Source organism: Coregonus clupeaformis, chromosome 15 (assembly GCF_020615455.1).
Source record: "Coregonus clupeaformis isolate EN_2021a chromosome 15, ASM2061545v1, whole genome shotgun sequence".
In the NCBI taxonomy this organism is placed as follows: Eukaryota; Metazoa; Chordata; class Actinopteri; order Salmoniformes; family Salmonidae; genus Coregonus; species Coregonus clupeaformis.
The window spans coordinates 19,163,002-19,180,140 of record NC_059206.1 but is presented as its reverse complement, the minus strand read 5'-3'; the positions used below and the strand labels follow the sequence as shown (position 1 = coordinate 19,180,140).

The window sequence follows — 17,139 nt, the reverse complement described above, 5'->3', positions numbered from 1 at the left end:
TGTAATGGATTGTGAGGCTTATATAAGGTTCTGTGGTACGACTTGACCATAGATCGGCAGTAGTGGAGAAGAATGGAATGTTATTTATCTCACTGTAAACTCTGTCCCAGCATTCTGTGTAAAGCTGTGGCAGGCATTTTTGGCTAAAATATTTGCGGCTCGGGATCTCATATCTTGGGTCCAGAGTTTGAATCAACTTTCTGAACCCCTCTTTCTCCACAGTTTGAATCGGTACCATGTCCTTCGCTATGTGATTTGTAATCGCAGCTGTGATGTCTATCCATTTTTTGCTCGTCTTCTCATAGCAAGTACCGGCAGCAAATGATGATATAATTGATTGTTGAGTGCGAGTCTGGCTTGTCTTCGGGCGAGCTCCTGGGCTTACTGTCTCACGCATTCTGGTGCATTGTTCATACTCACGGACATGTATGTTTTTTAAGTGATTGAACAGGTTGGTCGTGTTTCCACCTTTTGCTAAGACAACACGACGACACAACTTGCATAGGGTAGTGTTTTGGTCGGGGTCGGAGATTTTAAAGCCAAACCAGTTCCAAACAACAGAGGTGCCCCCCTTTCTTCTTAACCAATTTATCCTCCTGCTCTTGAGCAACATCAATTTCTGTGTTTTCGCTCATCCTGGATTGTAAAGTTTTCCCCCAATAGTTAACCTGCCTCCTAACTGCAGCTGCCTGCACACTTCTTTGTTGCTAGCACTACATGCGTGCAACAAGTGCATGCGACGTGCGCTCATAAAAATAGGTCAACATATTAACATACATTCTTTTATTCGTAAGAACCAAGAAAGGTTGGATAAAAAAAAAAAAAAAAGATGTAGCTACTTAGTACTATCACTCAGTTGAAATTTGGAACAAAAAAATATTGATGCAAAATTCGAATTTATGAATTCTGAATAAATCGCGGTATCCATGATATTGCTAAATCCATATCATGGCGCGGCACAATACCGGTTTTTACTATCAAACCGGTATATCGCCCACTCCTAACACACATACGCACACACACTCACACTTCGGACAATCAGCCTCAGAGGCAGTGCCATTTCGCCCATCGAAACAAAGCCAGAGTCAGGGATAGGGCCTGTGGCATCCACAACACATTGGCATCCTGATGAGCGGACAGGGTTGGTGAACAGTCCAGCCTAGTAATGGATTAGTTCTTCAGAGCTTTTAAAGAGAGGAAGAGAGGTGCACTAATGGCCTCTTACAGCTGCAAATAGGAGAACTAGCATTGATTTAACCCTACCTGAGTACAGAAACACAGCTGTTCTAGTGTTATTAATGTTGTCCCTACAGGCCTACTCTTTATAGTGGAAGTCACTAACATTGTCCCTACTGGTTTAGTCTTTGTAGGGTACCGGGTGAGACTAGCAGAAATGTAAAGCCTCGTAAGAAATAGAGTGCAACGAATCTCTGAGACAATGGATGTGCGGACTCTGACTGCAACTCAAAATGTCAAAAAAGCTTTTTGGGCAATTTAATATATTAAGATGGGCTGAAAGTTGTTTATACGATCAACATTACATCCTGTATAATATCCCTCTATTATGGGGTCATCCTCAAGCCCTAGAGAACCATATCAACGTGAAATACATCTAATAACTAACTAGTGATAATTATCCATCTATATTATCATTACAATAACCTGTGGTTGTAAACAAAACCTTAATCCTACTTTCAAAAAGCTCAAAGTCATTAGGCTTGGTTTTATGGGTGCCTTCCGGTCTGTCATTACTAGTATAGATATGGAAAGCGGACTATGGAAGTGAGTGCAGACAGACTGAGGGAGTGTGTGTGTGTGTGTGTGTGTGTGGCGTTGTAATGTTCATTCACTGTTCACAGCACACCATGTGTGTTCCAGACATCATTTAGCGACTTGATGTTTCTGTGAAACTGTGACAGCGCGGGGGGGGAGGAAGAGAGAGAGAGGGGGGAGGGAGGGACGTGAAAAGCACTACAGCACGAAACGTGGTCAGAAATCAAGTATTGTTATTGTTTTGTGAAACCATGTTTCGCGCTGTGGTGCTTTTCGCGTCTCTAAACAAACTACTTTGAACACATAAAATACTTTGAACACGTGCAGCTCATCCTTGAGTAGAACTTTCTGTAAAGATCTCCTACTACACAAAGGCCTCTCAGTCTCTAGAGTCTACAACACGAGGCTCAGGTCTGGTAGCGAGCCACCATATTGTCAAATGAAATAATACAGGAAGTAAAACTGATTAGGGTCTGAAAAATACCTACTTCAGCACTCCCAGTGAGTCAACACCACACTGTCAAACAGAACAGAAACAGAAGACAGAGCCGACTAATTTAGCAACATCTGACATTTAAAGCTACATCCAAAATAACTATTTTCTTTGCGGTTTCCGTTTTTCAGTCCCAACATCATAGCAAGGCTAGGCTACACCTTTCAGTCCCAACATCATAGCAAGGCTAGGCTACACCTTTCAGTCCCAACATCATAGCAAGGCTAGGCTACACCTTTCAGTCCCAACATCATAGCAAGGCTACACCTTTCAGTCCCAACATCATAGCAAGGCTAGGCTACACCTTTCAGTACCAACATCATAGCAAGGCTAGGCTACACCTTTCAGTCCCAACATCATAGCAAGGCTAGGCTACACCTTTCAGTCCCAACATCATAGCAAGGCTAGGCTACACCTTTCAGTCCCAATATCATAGCAAGGCTAGGCTACACCTTTCAGTCCCAACATCATAGCAAGGCTAGGCTACACCTTTCAGTCCCAACATCATAGCAAGGCTAGGCTACACCTTTCAGTCCCAACATCATAGCAAGGCTAGGCTACACCTTTCCAAATACTGTAATGCGCAAAGTGTTATGTAAACACATAACACATGCGAGGGCGAATAAGCAAAAAATACACACACACACACGTAGACACACGCAGAGTAGACACACACATGCATGCACACACACACACACGCACCCTCTGCCTGCTTGTTTCACATTCCTCGCCTCACATCCCCCACCAAATCCATGGTTGGTGTGAAATACTATGGGAGGGTGGTCTCTGCACTTTCTTAACCTCCTCAAATCCTCTGGGACCAGATGGTCAATAAGACCTGATGGATCATGTCAATCAGTAGTCATATTAAACCTGCTGACATTAATACCAGTCACATGTCTGACACACACCGCACTGCTGCTGCTGGATATAGGTCTGCATCCCAAAAGGCACCCTATTCCCTACATAGTGCAGTAAGTGCACTACTTTCAACCAGGGCTCTGGTCGAAAGCATGTCGCTATGTAGGGACTATAATGCCATTTGGAACACAACCATAGGCTGCCTGCTAGGTTACCTAAATATAAAACTGCTGGATACCGTTACAGATTCAGGCCTAAATAAAGAGGCTTATTTTGGTTCTCAGTGGCATCTGTTCCACTGATCCAGTATTAGAAGAGAAAACAGCCTGGCCAGCGGGGCCCGGAGAGAAGAGGGTGACATGCAACAAGGAGAAATTTAAAAACAGCCCCGGTCTCAAATGTTTGACATTTGCAAAAATGAAAAGGCAAAACACAAGTGTTGAGGGATGGGTTGGGTTGGGTTGGGTTGGGTTGGGGCTAGGGCTAGGGCTGGGCGAAGTCCCACCAACAGAAGCGTAGCCCGCCAAACTTCACAGTGAGAGCGGCATGTTTCATCATGCCTAAATCCACCCTCCCTCCCCTTTCCTCCACACCCCCTTCAGCTCCGACCCTCTACCTCCCTCCCTATTGTAACACAACACTTTCTTTAGGCGCATGCCTCTGCCAAGTTGTTTCCCTGTGTTTCTCTGGTGTTGCCATGGCAAGGCTCTGTGCATGTGTATTTGAGTGTGTGTATATATGAGTGCATTCTCACACTGGTGTAAACTACAGCCCTTAGAGGGTGAGTGTGTGTGTGTGTGTGTGTGTGTGTGTGTGTGTGTGTGTGTGTGTGTGTGTGTGTGTGTGTGTGTGTGTGTGTGTGTGTGTGTGTGTGTGTGTGAGTGTGTGAGAGAGAGAGAGATGTAGGAGCGGGAACAGCGGTGGTCAAGGTCATGGGCGGCTTCTGGCCCATGACGTCCAGTGGTGTCTGGGCCCACGGACGCGCACAGCCCTGTTCACATACAGGCCTGTAGCCAGCACACCAGGGCCCAGACAGCCGTTTGTTTAAACAAGGTCAATATACACACACAGAGCAGAGCAACGTCTACTGCATCCTCAGCTAGTATATGGTTCTGCAGGTCTGCTCAAAGCTCAGTCTCTCTTTCCCCTTTCCCTCTCCCCTCTACTTAAAGCTGAAGGTCTCTCTCCCCCTCCCCCTCTCTCTCCATGGGAAACATATGTTTACATTGCCAAAGCAAGTGAAATAAATAAAAGTGAAATAAACAATAAAAAATGAACAGTAAACATTACTCTCTCGCTCTCTCTCTCTCCCACCCCCAGTTCCCTCACTGTACACTAACCCTGATTACATGAAATGAGAGCGGAGCCTCACAGCCTACATCATGTTTACATCAAATAGAGCCTGGGGCAGGACAACAGCTCCGGTCGGTTCACACAGTGCAAACTGCAGAGCAGAGCAGAGCAGAGCAGAGCAGAGCAGAGCAGAGCAGAGCAGAGGAGAGGAGAGGAGAGGAGAGGAGAGGAGAGGAGAGGAGAGGAGAGGAGAGGAGAGGAGAGGAGAGGAGAGGAGAGGAGAGGAGAGGAGAGGAGGAGAGTGTCGCATGTCTCCCTCTTTATTACACATCCACACCTATTGAAAGAGTCAACAAAGGCATGCCACAACAACACAGAGGAATAAAGACTACACACAGTGGAGCAGAGGAGCACTGGTGTAGAAAAGTGACAACGCAGCAAGGCACATGCTTTATTATGTGACAAAAGCTGATGGTTATGTTGTATAGAAATAGAACCACAGCTAGTCGCTGGTAGTCAGAGAGGGGGTTCGTGATGTATCACAATCATTCTGTGTGGCCAGAGAGGGAAACATAATGCGCTCTTGGACAGCCTCAGCCCATCTTGCCTTTCAAATCCCATTATCGGACACCATGGCCTCATTAAGAGTTATTAAAAAGGCTGAACATTAAAGACTAAATGCAAGGGCTGCAATATAAAACATGTTATATTTAGAAACTTAGCCTTAATGTTTTTGTTTACAGAAGCCTTTTACCTAATAATACTGTAAAAGTGTGTATGTGTATGTGTGTGTGTACGTACGTGTGTGTGTGTGTGTACGTGTGTGTGTGTGTGTACATGTGTGTGTGTGTGTATCCTGCCTGCATGCGTGTTTCCCTGTATCCATGGCCCACTGTGTAACACTGTGGATCTCCTTCTCTTTGTGTCGAAGCAGCAAGCGCACAATTAGGCCGGTTAAATACGCACACAGATTCCTAAGCCAGAGGCTTTGGACTTACCCGTCTCCTAGCAACAGGTGTGCCTTACAATTATGGTCTGCCTGCCCAGCAGTTAGGCTAGCCCCTGAGGAGAAGCCCTAGCTTAGCCTAGCATAACCCAGGCTGTTTACATAAGAACAGCTTAGCTTAGCATAGCCTAGCGTGGTATCCACTGGAATAAGCAGCATTCCACACAGAACCCAGTGGTATGAATCACCTCTGTCCAAACAGTGCCATGTAAACAGTGTCACATTGTTTCGCTTTTGTTTGTCTGGCTACTGTAGGTTTTAGTTAGAAGATTACTGTTATGACATGCAGACCCATGGCTTTCTTTCTGTTGCACTCTATGGTTTATTTTGGGGGGGAGACACGGACTGAGGAGACTTTTCATTTTTGACTCCCTTATATTACTCATTAACTTATGGTAGGAGATGTATGTGCATGTAAGTCCATGGGAACAGTTTGGTGGCTGTTTGATCACAGTGTGGATAAGATCAGTTAGTCTTGCATGTTCCTCTCATTTAAATGACGCTGCCCTGCCTGATAACCTGGTGACCCTTGGGGTTATGGGAAGGAGACCCTGTAGCTAGCGACCATTCTTGAACTTTCAAATCTACTACACAATATGGGGGATAAAATAAAACCACTAATTTACGATGAGGCCCCTCAAGCAAACAAACGCCTGTTGCTCAAACTAGGTGAGCTGCATTATCAGTGTAGTACTAGTCCTATATAGTGGCATGCCTTAAAGCTGCCTTTCTTTTACTTTGGTTTGCAGCAAGTCAACATACAGCAGTAAAAGCATGTATCATGACAGTAACAGTCTCCTGAGTGGCGCAGTGGTCTAAGGCACTGCATCGCAGTGCTAGCTGTGCCACTAGAGATCCTGGTTCGAATCCAGGCTCTGTCGCAGCCGGCCGCGACTGGGAGACTCATGGGCGGCGCACAATTGGCCTAGCGTTGTCCAGGGTAGGGGAGGGAATGGCCGGCAGGGATGTAGCTCAGTTGATAGAGCATGGCGTTTGCAACGCCAGGGTTGTGGGTTCGATTCCCACGGGGGACCAGTTTGAAAAAATAAAATAAAACAAACAAACAAAAATAACAACAAAAAAATATGTATTCACTAACTGTAAGTCGCTCTGGATAAGAGTGTCTGCTAAATGACTAAAATGTAAATGTAAATGTAAATAAAACAGAGACAAGTCCACCTTTCCCTTTCAGGTGGTTCGGAGGACCAGGATATTTTAACAGCTTCCCGCCTCAGGGACACAACCTCTACCATTATAACTGCTCATCTGTGGCCCACTGTGATCAGAGAAAACAACAGACAAAGCCTGGCTGGCTTCTGCCATATAAACTGGCCTCTGTCAAAGAGAGTCTAGAAAAAGAGAGAGATAATAGGGGGAAAAGCCAGCAAGCGCTTCAGGAACAGGACCGGTACAATTAGCATAAAGCAGATACAGTAGCATGAATAATGTAGGCTGGCTGGCTGAGGGGGAGACACGCACGCACACACACACACACTCAGACACCCTGTCTGTCCTTCTTCTCCTGCCCTGCAGCAGCTTACCCTTTCTAGGTTATGCTACCTGACCCGAGCCTGAAGGGCCCCAACATTATACATCAGGTTAAGGCCAGTTTTTTCATCTACCAGGGTACGGGCCGGGCTTGGGTATTATTTTCAAGAATGATTAAATTGATCACTAACATTTTGAAGCTGAGCCATTTGCTCCCTCCTGCTCTGCTGTGCAGGGTCTCTGTACAGTCATATCTTACTATCATAACATGGTGTCAGAAGTGCTTCAACCTCTTATAAAATATAAAACCAGAACATTGTCCGAGTCGACAGGAGATATTATTTCACAGAAAATAATAATATTCCGTACGTTTTGGTAGTAGTTTAGAGTAACGAAAAGTTGCTAGCTAACAGCTCTACCACGTCTCGTGAGCAGCCCAAGCTGGGGCGTTGCTATGGATACTCACACACGCAGACAGCGCATGGAGCAGATGCAGTGCAGTGCAGGGACGGAGCAGGGGAACAGACAAAGATGAGCAGCTCATGAAGAAATGTATTTCTGATTTTGGGTTCAGGCAGGGCCTTAAATTTGTCAGAAGCAATCGGGCCCGGGTAGGGTAGGGCATGGGTAGGGCTCGGGATTCAATTTCCTGCCTGTGCAGGGCTCTACCATGGACCCCTTCCCAGTGTCATGCTCTTGTTTCTGTTGACATAGCAGCTCTGTGGCTCCTTGATCTGGGGTGTGTGTGTTTGTGTGTGTGTGTGTGTCTTGATATAGACAACAAACACAACAGTCACAAAAGGAAGCTGGCCACACCACGGCCAGATGGCAGTCATTGCGTCAGTTGATGACATCACGAGTCCCAACACCTGAGTCAGTGGACCCCACAGGAAGACTGGCGCTCCCATGGAGCCATTGAGAGCAGAAGGATGCAGTGACACACTGAGACACTGAGGGACCAATGTCCTCCTACGGCTAGGGACTATAGGCTTAGTTACAGACCTACACCTGGAGGGAAAAGGCTGTTAGTCAGTCTGTTGTTAACCTAGTGACTGACCCTTGATGACTCATCCCTATTCACCAGGGCCTGCTGTATATTCACTGATATAGGATCAGTTTTGCCTTTTACATCATGAATTCATAATGAATACGATTTTCTGGACCGTTGGGGACCTGGTCCTAGATCAGCACTTCTTACCTGAGACTTTTTGTAAATACTCTAGCAGCACATTGTGTCTTGGACCTGTATCAGTAAGGCAGGTGTTTAGGTTGTAATAAAAACAACAGTGTTTCTGTGAAAACAAATATAATAGGACAGCCTCTTGGTCACACGGTGTTAAAGGGGGCATGAAACAGAGTGTCAACAGAGAAACAATGAGGAGGTTCTGTTTAGTAAACAAGGACAACACCACTAGACCTGCCTGACCAGAGATGATATCATCTATCCTCACATGCTCCTAGTGTTACACTGGTCTGGTGCCCCATAACACACATGAAGACAAGACACACACACAAAAACACACACACACACACACACACACACACACACACACACACAAAGACAAAGCGAGGAGCGATACAAAAAAAAGAAGGAATGAAATTATCTTATAGCCAAATAGCTCCCTTCTGGACTAGGAATGAGGGCAAACACAGCCAATGCCCGTATGGGTTCAACATTTTGAAAGCTAAATTATGCATCGTCACACATGGTGGGATATAATGAGGTGTTGCAGTTGGAGGGGTTGCAGTTGGAATGGTTCAACATTAGCTCTGACTGATGGAGGAACAGGACCCAGTCTGTATAACTAGCCCTGAGATGAGAGTTGGCATAGTTTTTAAGAAAATATGCTGTATGGAACAACTGGTCAACAACATTTGCATCAAAATAACCAATGATGACAACCCCAGTGAAAGATTTAACAAATGAGCGGTTCTGGAGACCAAACTGTGGTCTTACTCTGGTCCACATTCTTAAAGGTCACTTCAATTAGAGTATGACATTGGGGTTGCTGTGGGTACCAGCGTATAGTTCCATTAAAACCCCAACTAAAAGATTATCCTGAGGGAGTGGACTGGAATGACAAGCCGTCTCCTGGCTCCTATAAGGGGGGTATTGTTGGGTTATGCACACACACACACTCCAAGCAGGGGCATTGTTGGGTTACACAACAGTGGTCATGGCCCATGATGCCATCCGCCTGGCTTCAGTCACCACACAAAGGATCCCTGTCCCATGAGCATAAAATATTCACCCGCTGCCTGGCTCTGCTCTGGTTGTCAGCTGGATAACAGAATGGGAGCCCTGGGTCAGGAATGTTGCGCTACATAGGTACTGTAACAGACCTCGGTTCAAATAGTATTCAAAACCTTTCAAATACTTGGGAGCCTTTTCTTGAGCCTGCCTGGAGTTGAGTTGTAGTTAGGCAGGGTCTGCACCTTTGGAACTTGTCCTTTGTAGCTCAGTTGGTAGAGCATGGCACTTGTAATGCCATGGTAGTGGGTTCAATTCCCGGGACCACCCATACGTAAGATGTATGCAAGCATGACTGTAAGTCACTTTGGATAAAATCATTTGCTAAATGGCATATATTACTATTATATTATTATTGGTTTCACTGCTCCAGCTCTGAGGCTCACTCTGCCTCAGTGTCCAGGGGTTTCACATGACAGACAAACTAATTGGGCTTCGGTGACGGTGACACCGATGATGTATCCTGCCCTGCTTGGCATGCCTGCTGCAGCAGCTTACCTTTCTACCTGTACAGAGGGAGGGGTGGGGCGGTCATTGTCTGATAATACTTACACGCTCACCAGGTAAACTGAGACACTTCTCTGTAGTTTAATTCACTAGCATTGGCTGCCGTAACCTAGACGGCTATATAAATTGATGAATTGACAGTTGAGGTACTGCATGCTGTGACCGTCCCAGTCTTGGCACCAGTCCTGATTCTACAAGGCACGGGCTGTCTATCAATCTGAATGAGGTCTGTCACTGTCAGTATAGATGCAGGTCACCTCCTGAACTGAACTGAGCTGCCCTACCTTTGTAGTTTACATCAGAGAGTTTCTCAAGTTCTACTTCCTGCGTCCAGGTTGCCACGCCAACACCATGGTTACGTGACTAAGGTGATAGTTTCCCTGGTGGTATAGGTTAGATTCGGAAAGGTTTACCTTATGTAACACAATGCAGGGCAGTCAGGCATCATGCTAACAGATTGGCACAACAAACTGGCCATGACCTACACTAGGACCTAAAGAGCCATTTGACCTGTGTTTTGCCAGTTATTAGGTGTGGTTGGTTACACCAGCTGGTAATAACTTTGGTTATTCTGATTTCTATGGGTTATTCATTGACCATGCACTAGGCCAGTGAATTAGTGAGGAAGGTCCACCCGCCTAGCTCAGTAGCTCTTTTGTTTTGCACCCAGCCTAAAACAGTTTGGCTTCTATTGGTTTCAATGAACAATGTTGATGCCAGGGGCCTTTGAGCCCTGTCTGGAAAACAATCTAGGGGAAAGACTACAATAAGCTATATGTCTTACCTTGACAACAGGGTGACCGCCCGATGAGGCTTTGATCGCCCCTCTGCTTCCTTCTGTCTCGTAGTGCGCTCGGTGGTGGGCCTTGGGGTGCACCTCGATCTTCAGCTCGTACTGGCCAAACTGGTGGGGCAGGGGCCAGTCCAGGGGGGGCAGGGAGGAGGTCCTGGGGACAAACCAATACATAAGACAATAAGGGTACTGCTGGTCTGGATAACAACAAGATACAGATCACCTAGGCGATATCTATGAAGCGCTGTGACTACATACTCATCCTATGGATAACAAATAAATATAGCCTATATCACCTAGAATTTCTTGTCTTTTGGGAAGACATTACCTGTGAGCCCTGTGACTACATACTCACCCTATGGATGACAAAAAGACTATAATCAGAGATTTAGGTCTAACATATTAGCCAGCTGGGACAGGTTAGAGCTAGCTAAACCGTCTGGATTCATTCAAACCTGCCTTGGCAGCACAGTACAGTACCTCTGTTTACAAACTACTGCCAGGCCAGCACACCCACATGTCTTATTCTGAGAACTAAGAGCATCTACTTGTAAGATGAGTCAATTTGAGCATACAGAACCACTCAACTATCGCAATTGTATTTGGTCAGGGAAAAGAGGTTGTGCGTTTAAATACGCTACTGAAATGTAGGTTTGACTGCCCTTAATCAAAGATAATAAGTACATAGAAGAACCAATGGAAGAACCAATGGAAAAACCAATGGAAGAACCAATGCAATGACACATTATGTATGCTAATATACTGTAAAGAAGTGAGAGCACAACAGGTTGAACTGAATCATGACCTCTGGAAACACTGTGGAGGATCACTCTAGGCCTACACTAGGTCTGAGTGACACACAGAGCACAGTGGCTAAATGGGGCTGAAGAGGCTATGTGATGTGTTCAACCCAATCAGACAGAAAAGACAGTGAATCATAGGAATTCCCACAAACATTAGGCTAACCATACTCGAAAATCACACTTGTAATAGCTCATTTAGGGACTGTAACTAGTAGTGAATCATTAAGGGGTTTTACACTATAAACAGTATTTAGATGGATGGAGAGTATGGTTGTGTTGTTCAGCACTGTAGTATGGATGAGAGGCTGTGTCACAGGAGAGGCTGCAGGCTGCTGGGTGTTTTTCCTCTGTGTGTTTTTATCTATGTAGGGCACAATCATATTTGAACAGCTGCATTCAAAAAGAAACACTCCATCCATGCCCCTCCACACAGACAAACTGTCTCAGTGAGTCTCTCTGGGTAGCTTGGTTGGTCTATGGCTCTATTGAGCTACAACCTAGAGAGAAATAATCTGTTCTAAAAACCTATTTAGGCATATTATTGTAAAAAACGATTTAGGTTGTTAGTAATTCATAATCTACTAGCATACACACTGTATCTTCATGAAAAAGACGGGGCTCCATTGAGCCAGTTATAAAGACGGGGCTCCATTGAGCCAGTTATAAAGACGGGGCTCCATTGAGCCAGTTATAAAGACTGGGCTCCATTGAGCCAGTTATAAAGACTGGGCTCCATTGAGCCAGTTATAAAGACTGGGCTCCATTGAGCCAGTTATAAAGACTGGGCTCCATTGAGCCAGTTATAAAGACTGGGCTCCATTGAGCCAGTTATAAAGACTGGGCTCCATTGAGCCAGTTATAAAGACTGGGCTCCATTGAGCCAGTTATAAAGACTGGGCTCCATTGAGCCAGTTATAAAGACTGGGCTACATTGAGCCAGTTTTTAAGGAGCTCTCAGTATGTGTTCCATACAGCATGATACAGGTGTTCCTGGTCTGTTAACAGTTACAGGGAGACACAGTTTCCTCTAACACAGCACTGTGCAGTATGCAAGTGGAGAAATAAAACGTGTGTGGGTGCGTGCATGGCCTATGAGTAAGAGGAATGATACACACCACTGTAAGCTGTCGAAGCAGGCAGACATTTACACCACATTATGCCTCGCTCTACAGTAACTGGCCTAACCACTATGGCTTCTTTTCTCCGCTAGTCAAGGTAAGTCACTAACCATTGTCTATTGTTTCTTTATGTGCCCCTGTCAGCTCGTGGCGAAACTAAAATTGTGCTTTCAACAGGCCATGCTATGCCAGGCAAACATGCCACACAGAAATGCCCTCCACTCAGCCCTCACACGGCATGCAGATCACAGGCACCAAATTAAATCAAAATGTTAACTTGCTAAAGGCCAGGGAAATCAAAAATAATTCAACAGAGGCGTAAAAAATGAGTCCGTCAGTTTTTCCCTCCACTCCATGCCTCCACCAGAAGCTGGGCTTCTGGCTGACTCCGGACAGCATCAGTCAGGCTAAATGGGAGAAATGTGCTGGCTGGCTTTCTTTGGAGCCGGTTCACTGAATAAACTGTTGTCCTCTGACAGGAATGAGAAAAACAAGTACAAGAGGAAAGTATGACGTTTGAAGAAAAATAGAAGCACATATCTCTAACATTTTGGTCAATGAGGGGTATTGTACCACTAGCATCTGTTCCCAAGCGATTTTGAATCAAAGTAGGCTATAGGATAGCCTGTCCTAGTAGCCTAGATTCCCCCACAGCACATGGCAGAGGAAAGCCCCTATGAATACTATCACATTGCATACTATAAAGACGTACTGCACGAGTCACGACTATTCTAAATAAAAGGTCGGCTTCTCAGACCCAGATCAAGCCTATTCCTGGACTTTAAAGCCTTTTGAATAGGGATTCTCCAATGAGCATGCTTTGTAGTCCAGAAGTAATCTTAATCTAGGTCTGGGAAACCATCTCTAAAGGTTTAAGGCCTAAAACAAAGGTGGCTGTGACATTGGCTTGTCCCGTACCCTCCAATGCCACCGACATAACACCGGAAGTGTATGTTTTCCCCGGCCAGTGGCCACAGTAACAGGAGAGGGGGTTGGTAGCTAGGAAACCTGAGCGTTGTGGTGGGCGGAGGGAGGGAGCGGGTTGGAGCAGAGGCCGGAGGCCTGAAATAGCGTAACCTTTCTCAGGTATCCTGCTCGTACCGCGGGGCTCTGGAGCTCCCAGCCTGGTGCTACCAGTCACATCCTGCGGCCTACAGCCGCTCCCCTGTACATCCTCCTCTACATCTCTAAAGCCTTTCTTAGCCCCAATAAATGTCCTATCAACCTGAATACCAGTATGTGAATATGTATGTCTATGGTTAGCCCTGAGGTGGGATGGACTAGCCTGGTCACAGATCTTTTTGTGCAGTGTAGCCAACTACAATGGTCATTGTCATGCCAATTGTCTATACATCAAACAGATCTGGGATCAGGCTATAGGGAGGGACTGGGAGGGAGGGCTCCCTGAATCCACCCCCAGTCTGTCTGAGGCTCAGACTCGGAGCCCCCCGCCCCATGCCATGCCTCTGTTTCCTCCACCACCAGCCACTGAACAGTGACAGCCACCCAGCAGACAGACGCCTGGACCATCTGTTCAGCAGAACACCTCACAGACACAGCTTCTCTGACTGGGGACTAGGGTTGTCACGATACCAGTATGGCGATACTACGATACCAGATTTTCCTTGGCAAAAAAAAGAACAGGAAGCAGACTCAACTTTTTTTCTACTATAGGACTGTTTTCCTCAAGAAATGATGTCTGCTTCATGTTTTGTTTCATTGCCACGATACTTCTGGAGTATCGCGATACTGGTATCATGGTGACAAACCTGGGGGAGATTCTTCCAGAACCTTCTACAGCAGACAGGAGAGATCACCCCACAGTCACAGCACTCACTACATCCAACAGTGGACGCCTACTCTAGTCCTAACTACTAATCATTTGATACATCGTGGTTTATCCTAGATATGAATATACTCTTGTAGCAGGGCATTAGACCACTATAACAAGGTACATTGTTGACCCCTTTCTGGTGTCTGTGAATGGGCAGCCAAGACTGTGGTGTTTCAGAAGGAGGGCTGGGTTAGATGGTGGTGGTGTGACCCCTCAGCAATATGTGACCTGTGCTGATTTATAGCGCCAGGGACCAGAGCTGAGACTTCATCTGCTGCACACATTGTGAGAGCAGAGAAGGGAAACTTTAACCCTCTCTTTCTGATAGAAGTCAGTGCGTCACGACGATCAAGAGCTTCTGGTTGCCGATTTCCCGATAAAAAGTATATGTGTGTGTGTGTGTGTGTGACGTGCGCATGTGCTTCCCCCCAGGCACCAACAACCTTATGTTACACTGTTGTGCTACTTCAAACAGCGGCATCATGTCTCTGTGGCTCATTAAATGTTTCAAGACGTGACTAAAGAATAGACTTGTGAAGCTTTCCCAGAACCTAAAATTCGAGAGCATTGGAGTCAAACCTACAGACAGTTATACCGTTCTAACCTACAGAATATTATATATGACACAGAATATTACAATAGTGCACCCCTGATAGGTGCAGAATAAGTGCAGGGTAGTTCCCCTGTTCTAATTCAATTAGGCTACATAATTTTAACTCTGGAGCTCTGGATATCCGACTGCAAGCTCAAATTTGAGGAATGCTTGCCCAACTGTCCCAAGCCATTGCATAACCAGGAGTGAACTGTAATCTATTGCTATTAAACTTGATTAAATGTAATGATCTTCCTTCATAAAATACTAGTAGGAACAGTGTCTTAATGCTCTTATCGGGATCAAACAGGCTCCTGAACATTTTGTTAATTTACCACTAATCCTATAAAAGGTCCCATAAAGGTTCCTTTCTGTACCTTTCATGTACTCTACCTTGACCTAATAATACTAATGACTCTGATAAGTGTGTATTCATGCTAAATGCAGACTAAACCCAAAGATGAGTTCTGATTAGTGTTGCAAAATATCTTCCTTGGTTTTTCAGATATCCTGGTTGGAGGATTCCCTCCCTGCGTATTCCCTCCTGATTTCGGGAATCCTCCAACCGAAATTTCTGGGAAAGTTTGTGGAATTTTCCAACTCTATTTGTGATTGAGAGGGCAGGTACAGGAAGTGACATACCTGAAGATGGGTGTGTGTCCTGGTTTGGGTTTGTTCCATGTGAAGTGTGAGGGCACTGAGAGAAACTGTTCCCCTGGCCCGTCCTTCTTCAGGGAGTGCAGGGTGTCCTCCGAGGGAGAGTCCATGAGGGGGGACCCGTTCCCAGAGTCATCCAGGCCCAGGTCCCCCTTGCCCCCCATGGAGCCTGTCCGATCCTGGGACGTCTTTCTAGTCTTTGAGGGGATGTCTGCCTCGGAAGGGCAGCACTGGAACGGGGACATGCCCATGGAGGGGCTTGCTATCCAGGTGTCCTCTGTCACACTGCCCCTTGGGGATGGCTCGGGGGTGGGGATCGGGGAGTGGTGTGGGGACACAGAGCCCACCGGGTAGCAGATGTCTGCGCTGGAGTGGCGTCTCTTCCCACAGGGTGAGGTGGGGCGTGAGGAGGGGCGGGACGGCGGCCGGGGGCTCAGCCAGTTCTCATCGGTGACGGAGGTGCGTGGGGAGTGGCAGGGGGAGGCGCGGGGGGACAGGGAGTGGGAGGAGTGGTGGGAGTGGTGAAAGGCAGGATGGTGGTGCTGCTGCCCAGCCCACTGACCCTCCTCCAGGACCCCAGGTTGAGGAGAGCAGCCAGGGGATGTGCGGGGAGACCCCAGGGTAAACCTTGCGGCCGCTTCGTTCAGCTCAGAGTCCACGTCATCGTACACGTGGGAGAAGGACTCGCAGGATGAGGCGTCTGAGAACCAGCTCCTGGAGGACAGGGAGCTGCAGGGGGACGGGCTGAGAGTTGAGTCCCGGTATGAGTGGTCTAAGGGCAAGTACAGGTGGTCCCTGGACAGGGGCCGGTCCCCGTGGTGGTAGTCCCCATCATTACCTCTAAGATCATCCTCGTTAGCGTCCATCTCCTGCTGACAGCTGGGGGAGATAGAGGTGATCTGGATGCTAGGACACTCAAAGGCTTTGGGAGGCCCCCCACCCCCACCTGCAGGGCTGTATTTGTTTTTGTTGACATTGTCCTGGACCTCATAGTTGGGGTCGTACACCTTGTGGGACTGCAGGCGCTGATGGGGGGAGGAGTTGATGACCTGGGAGTGGGAGTGAGACTGCATGCTGCCATGGCGTGACTGGCCCATAGACTGGTTGTTGACCACAACCTGCTGGCCCACATTGAGGATGTAGAACGACGTATTGTCATCAGGCTCCAGATCTGTGGAGGGAATGATGGAGAGAAAAGGAACCATAAGTCACCATCACAATAACCGCTCTATAGTTCATATAATACCAATTTGTATTATATGAGGAGGATGTTAATACTTGTGATCTGACAATGCCTTTGAATTGAATTTATTAAATAGAAGATGACTTTTTCCCCTATTCCTCTGAGATTGATATAAATATGTGTTTGTTTAGCTTTATTCTTTCTAAGTGCCACTGCACCGCCAGGGGAGTGATAAGGAAAGACACAGGCAAACACAGATCCCTTTGGCAGCTCCAGTATCTCCCTGACCAACTCCTTTATTGGTGCTTTATGCTGTGGTCTTCATTCTGTTAGCCTCGAACAGGAGTTGGCTTCACACACACACACAGAGTTACTTTGCTTCGCTGCAAACAAGGATAGTCCTCATCTATAACAGTAGGTGCATTATGGTCTACTGATAGGCTACCTCCATTCCAGACATAGTCCTACATTCCAGAGGGGCGGGGGG

General features: G+C 46.6%; 1 protein-coding gene across 3 annotated transcripts in view; it reads right to left on the bottom strand.

Annotated features, from left to right (window-relative positions):
- nfatc3a (nuclear factor of activated T cells 3a) overlaps nt 1-17,139 on the bottom strand; it is a 77,678-nt gene that overhangs the window by 34,080 nt on the left and 26,459 nt on the right. For all 3 annotated transcript variants that reach the window (XM_041895330.2, XM_041895331.2, XM_041895336.2), the window contains exons 2-3: nt 15,455-16,640; nt 10,457-10,619 (exon numbers count right to left, since the gene is read on the bottom strand). In XM_041895330.2, the coding sequence (XP_041751264.1) occupies nt 10,457-10,619; nt 15,455-16,640 (1,349 nt within the window). The remainder of the gene's footprint in view (nt 1-10,456; nt 10,620-15,454; nt 16,641-17,139) is intronic.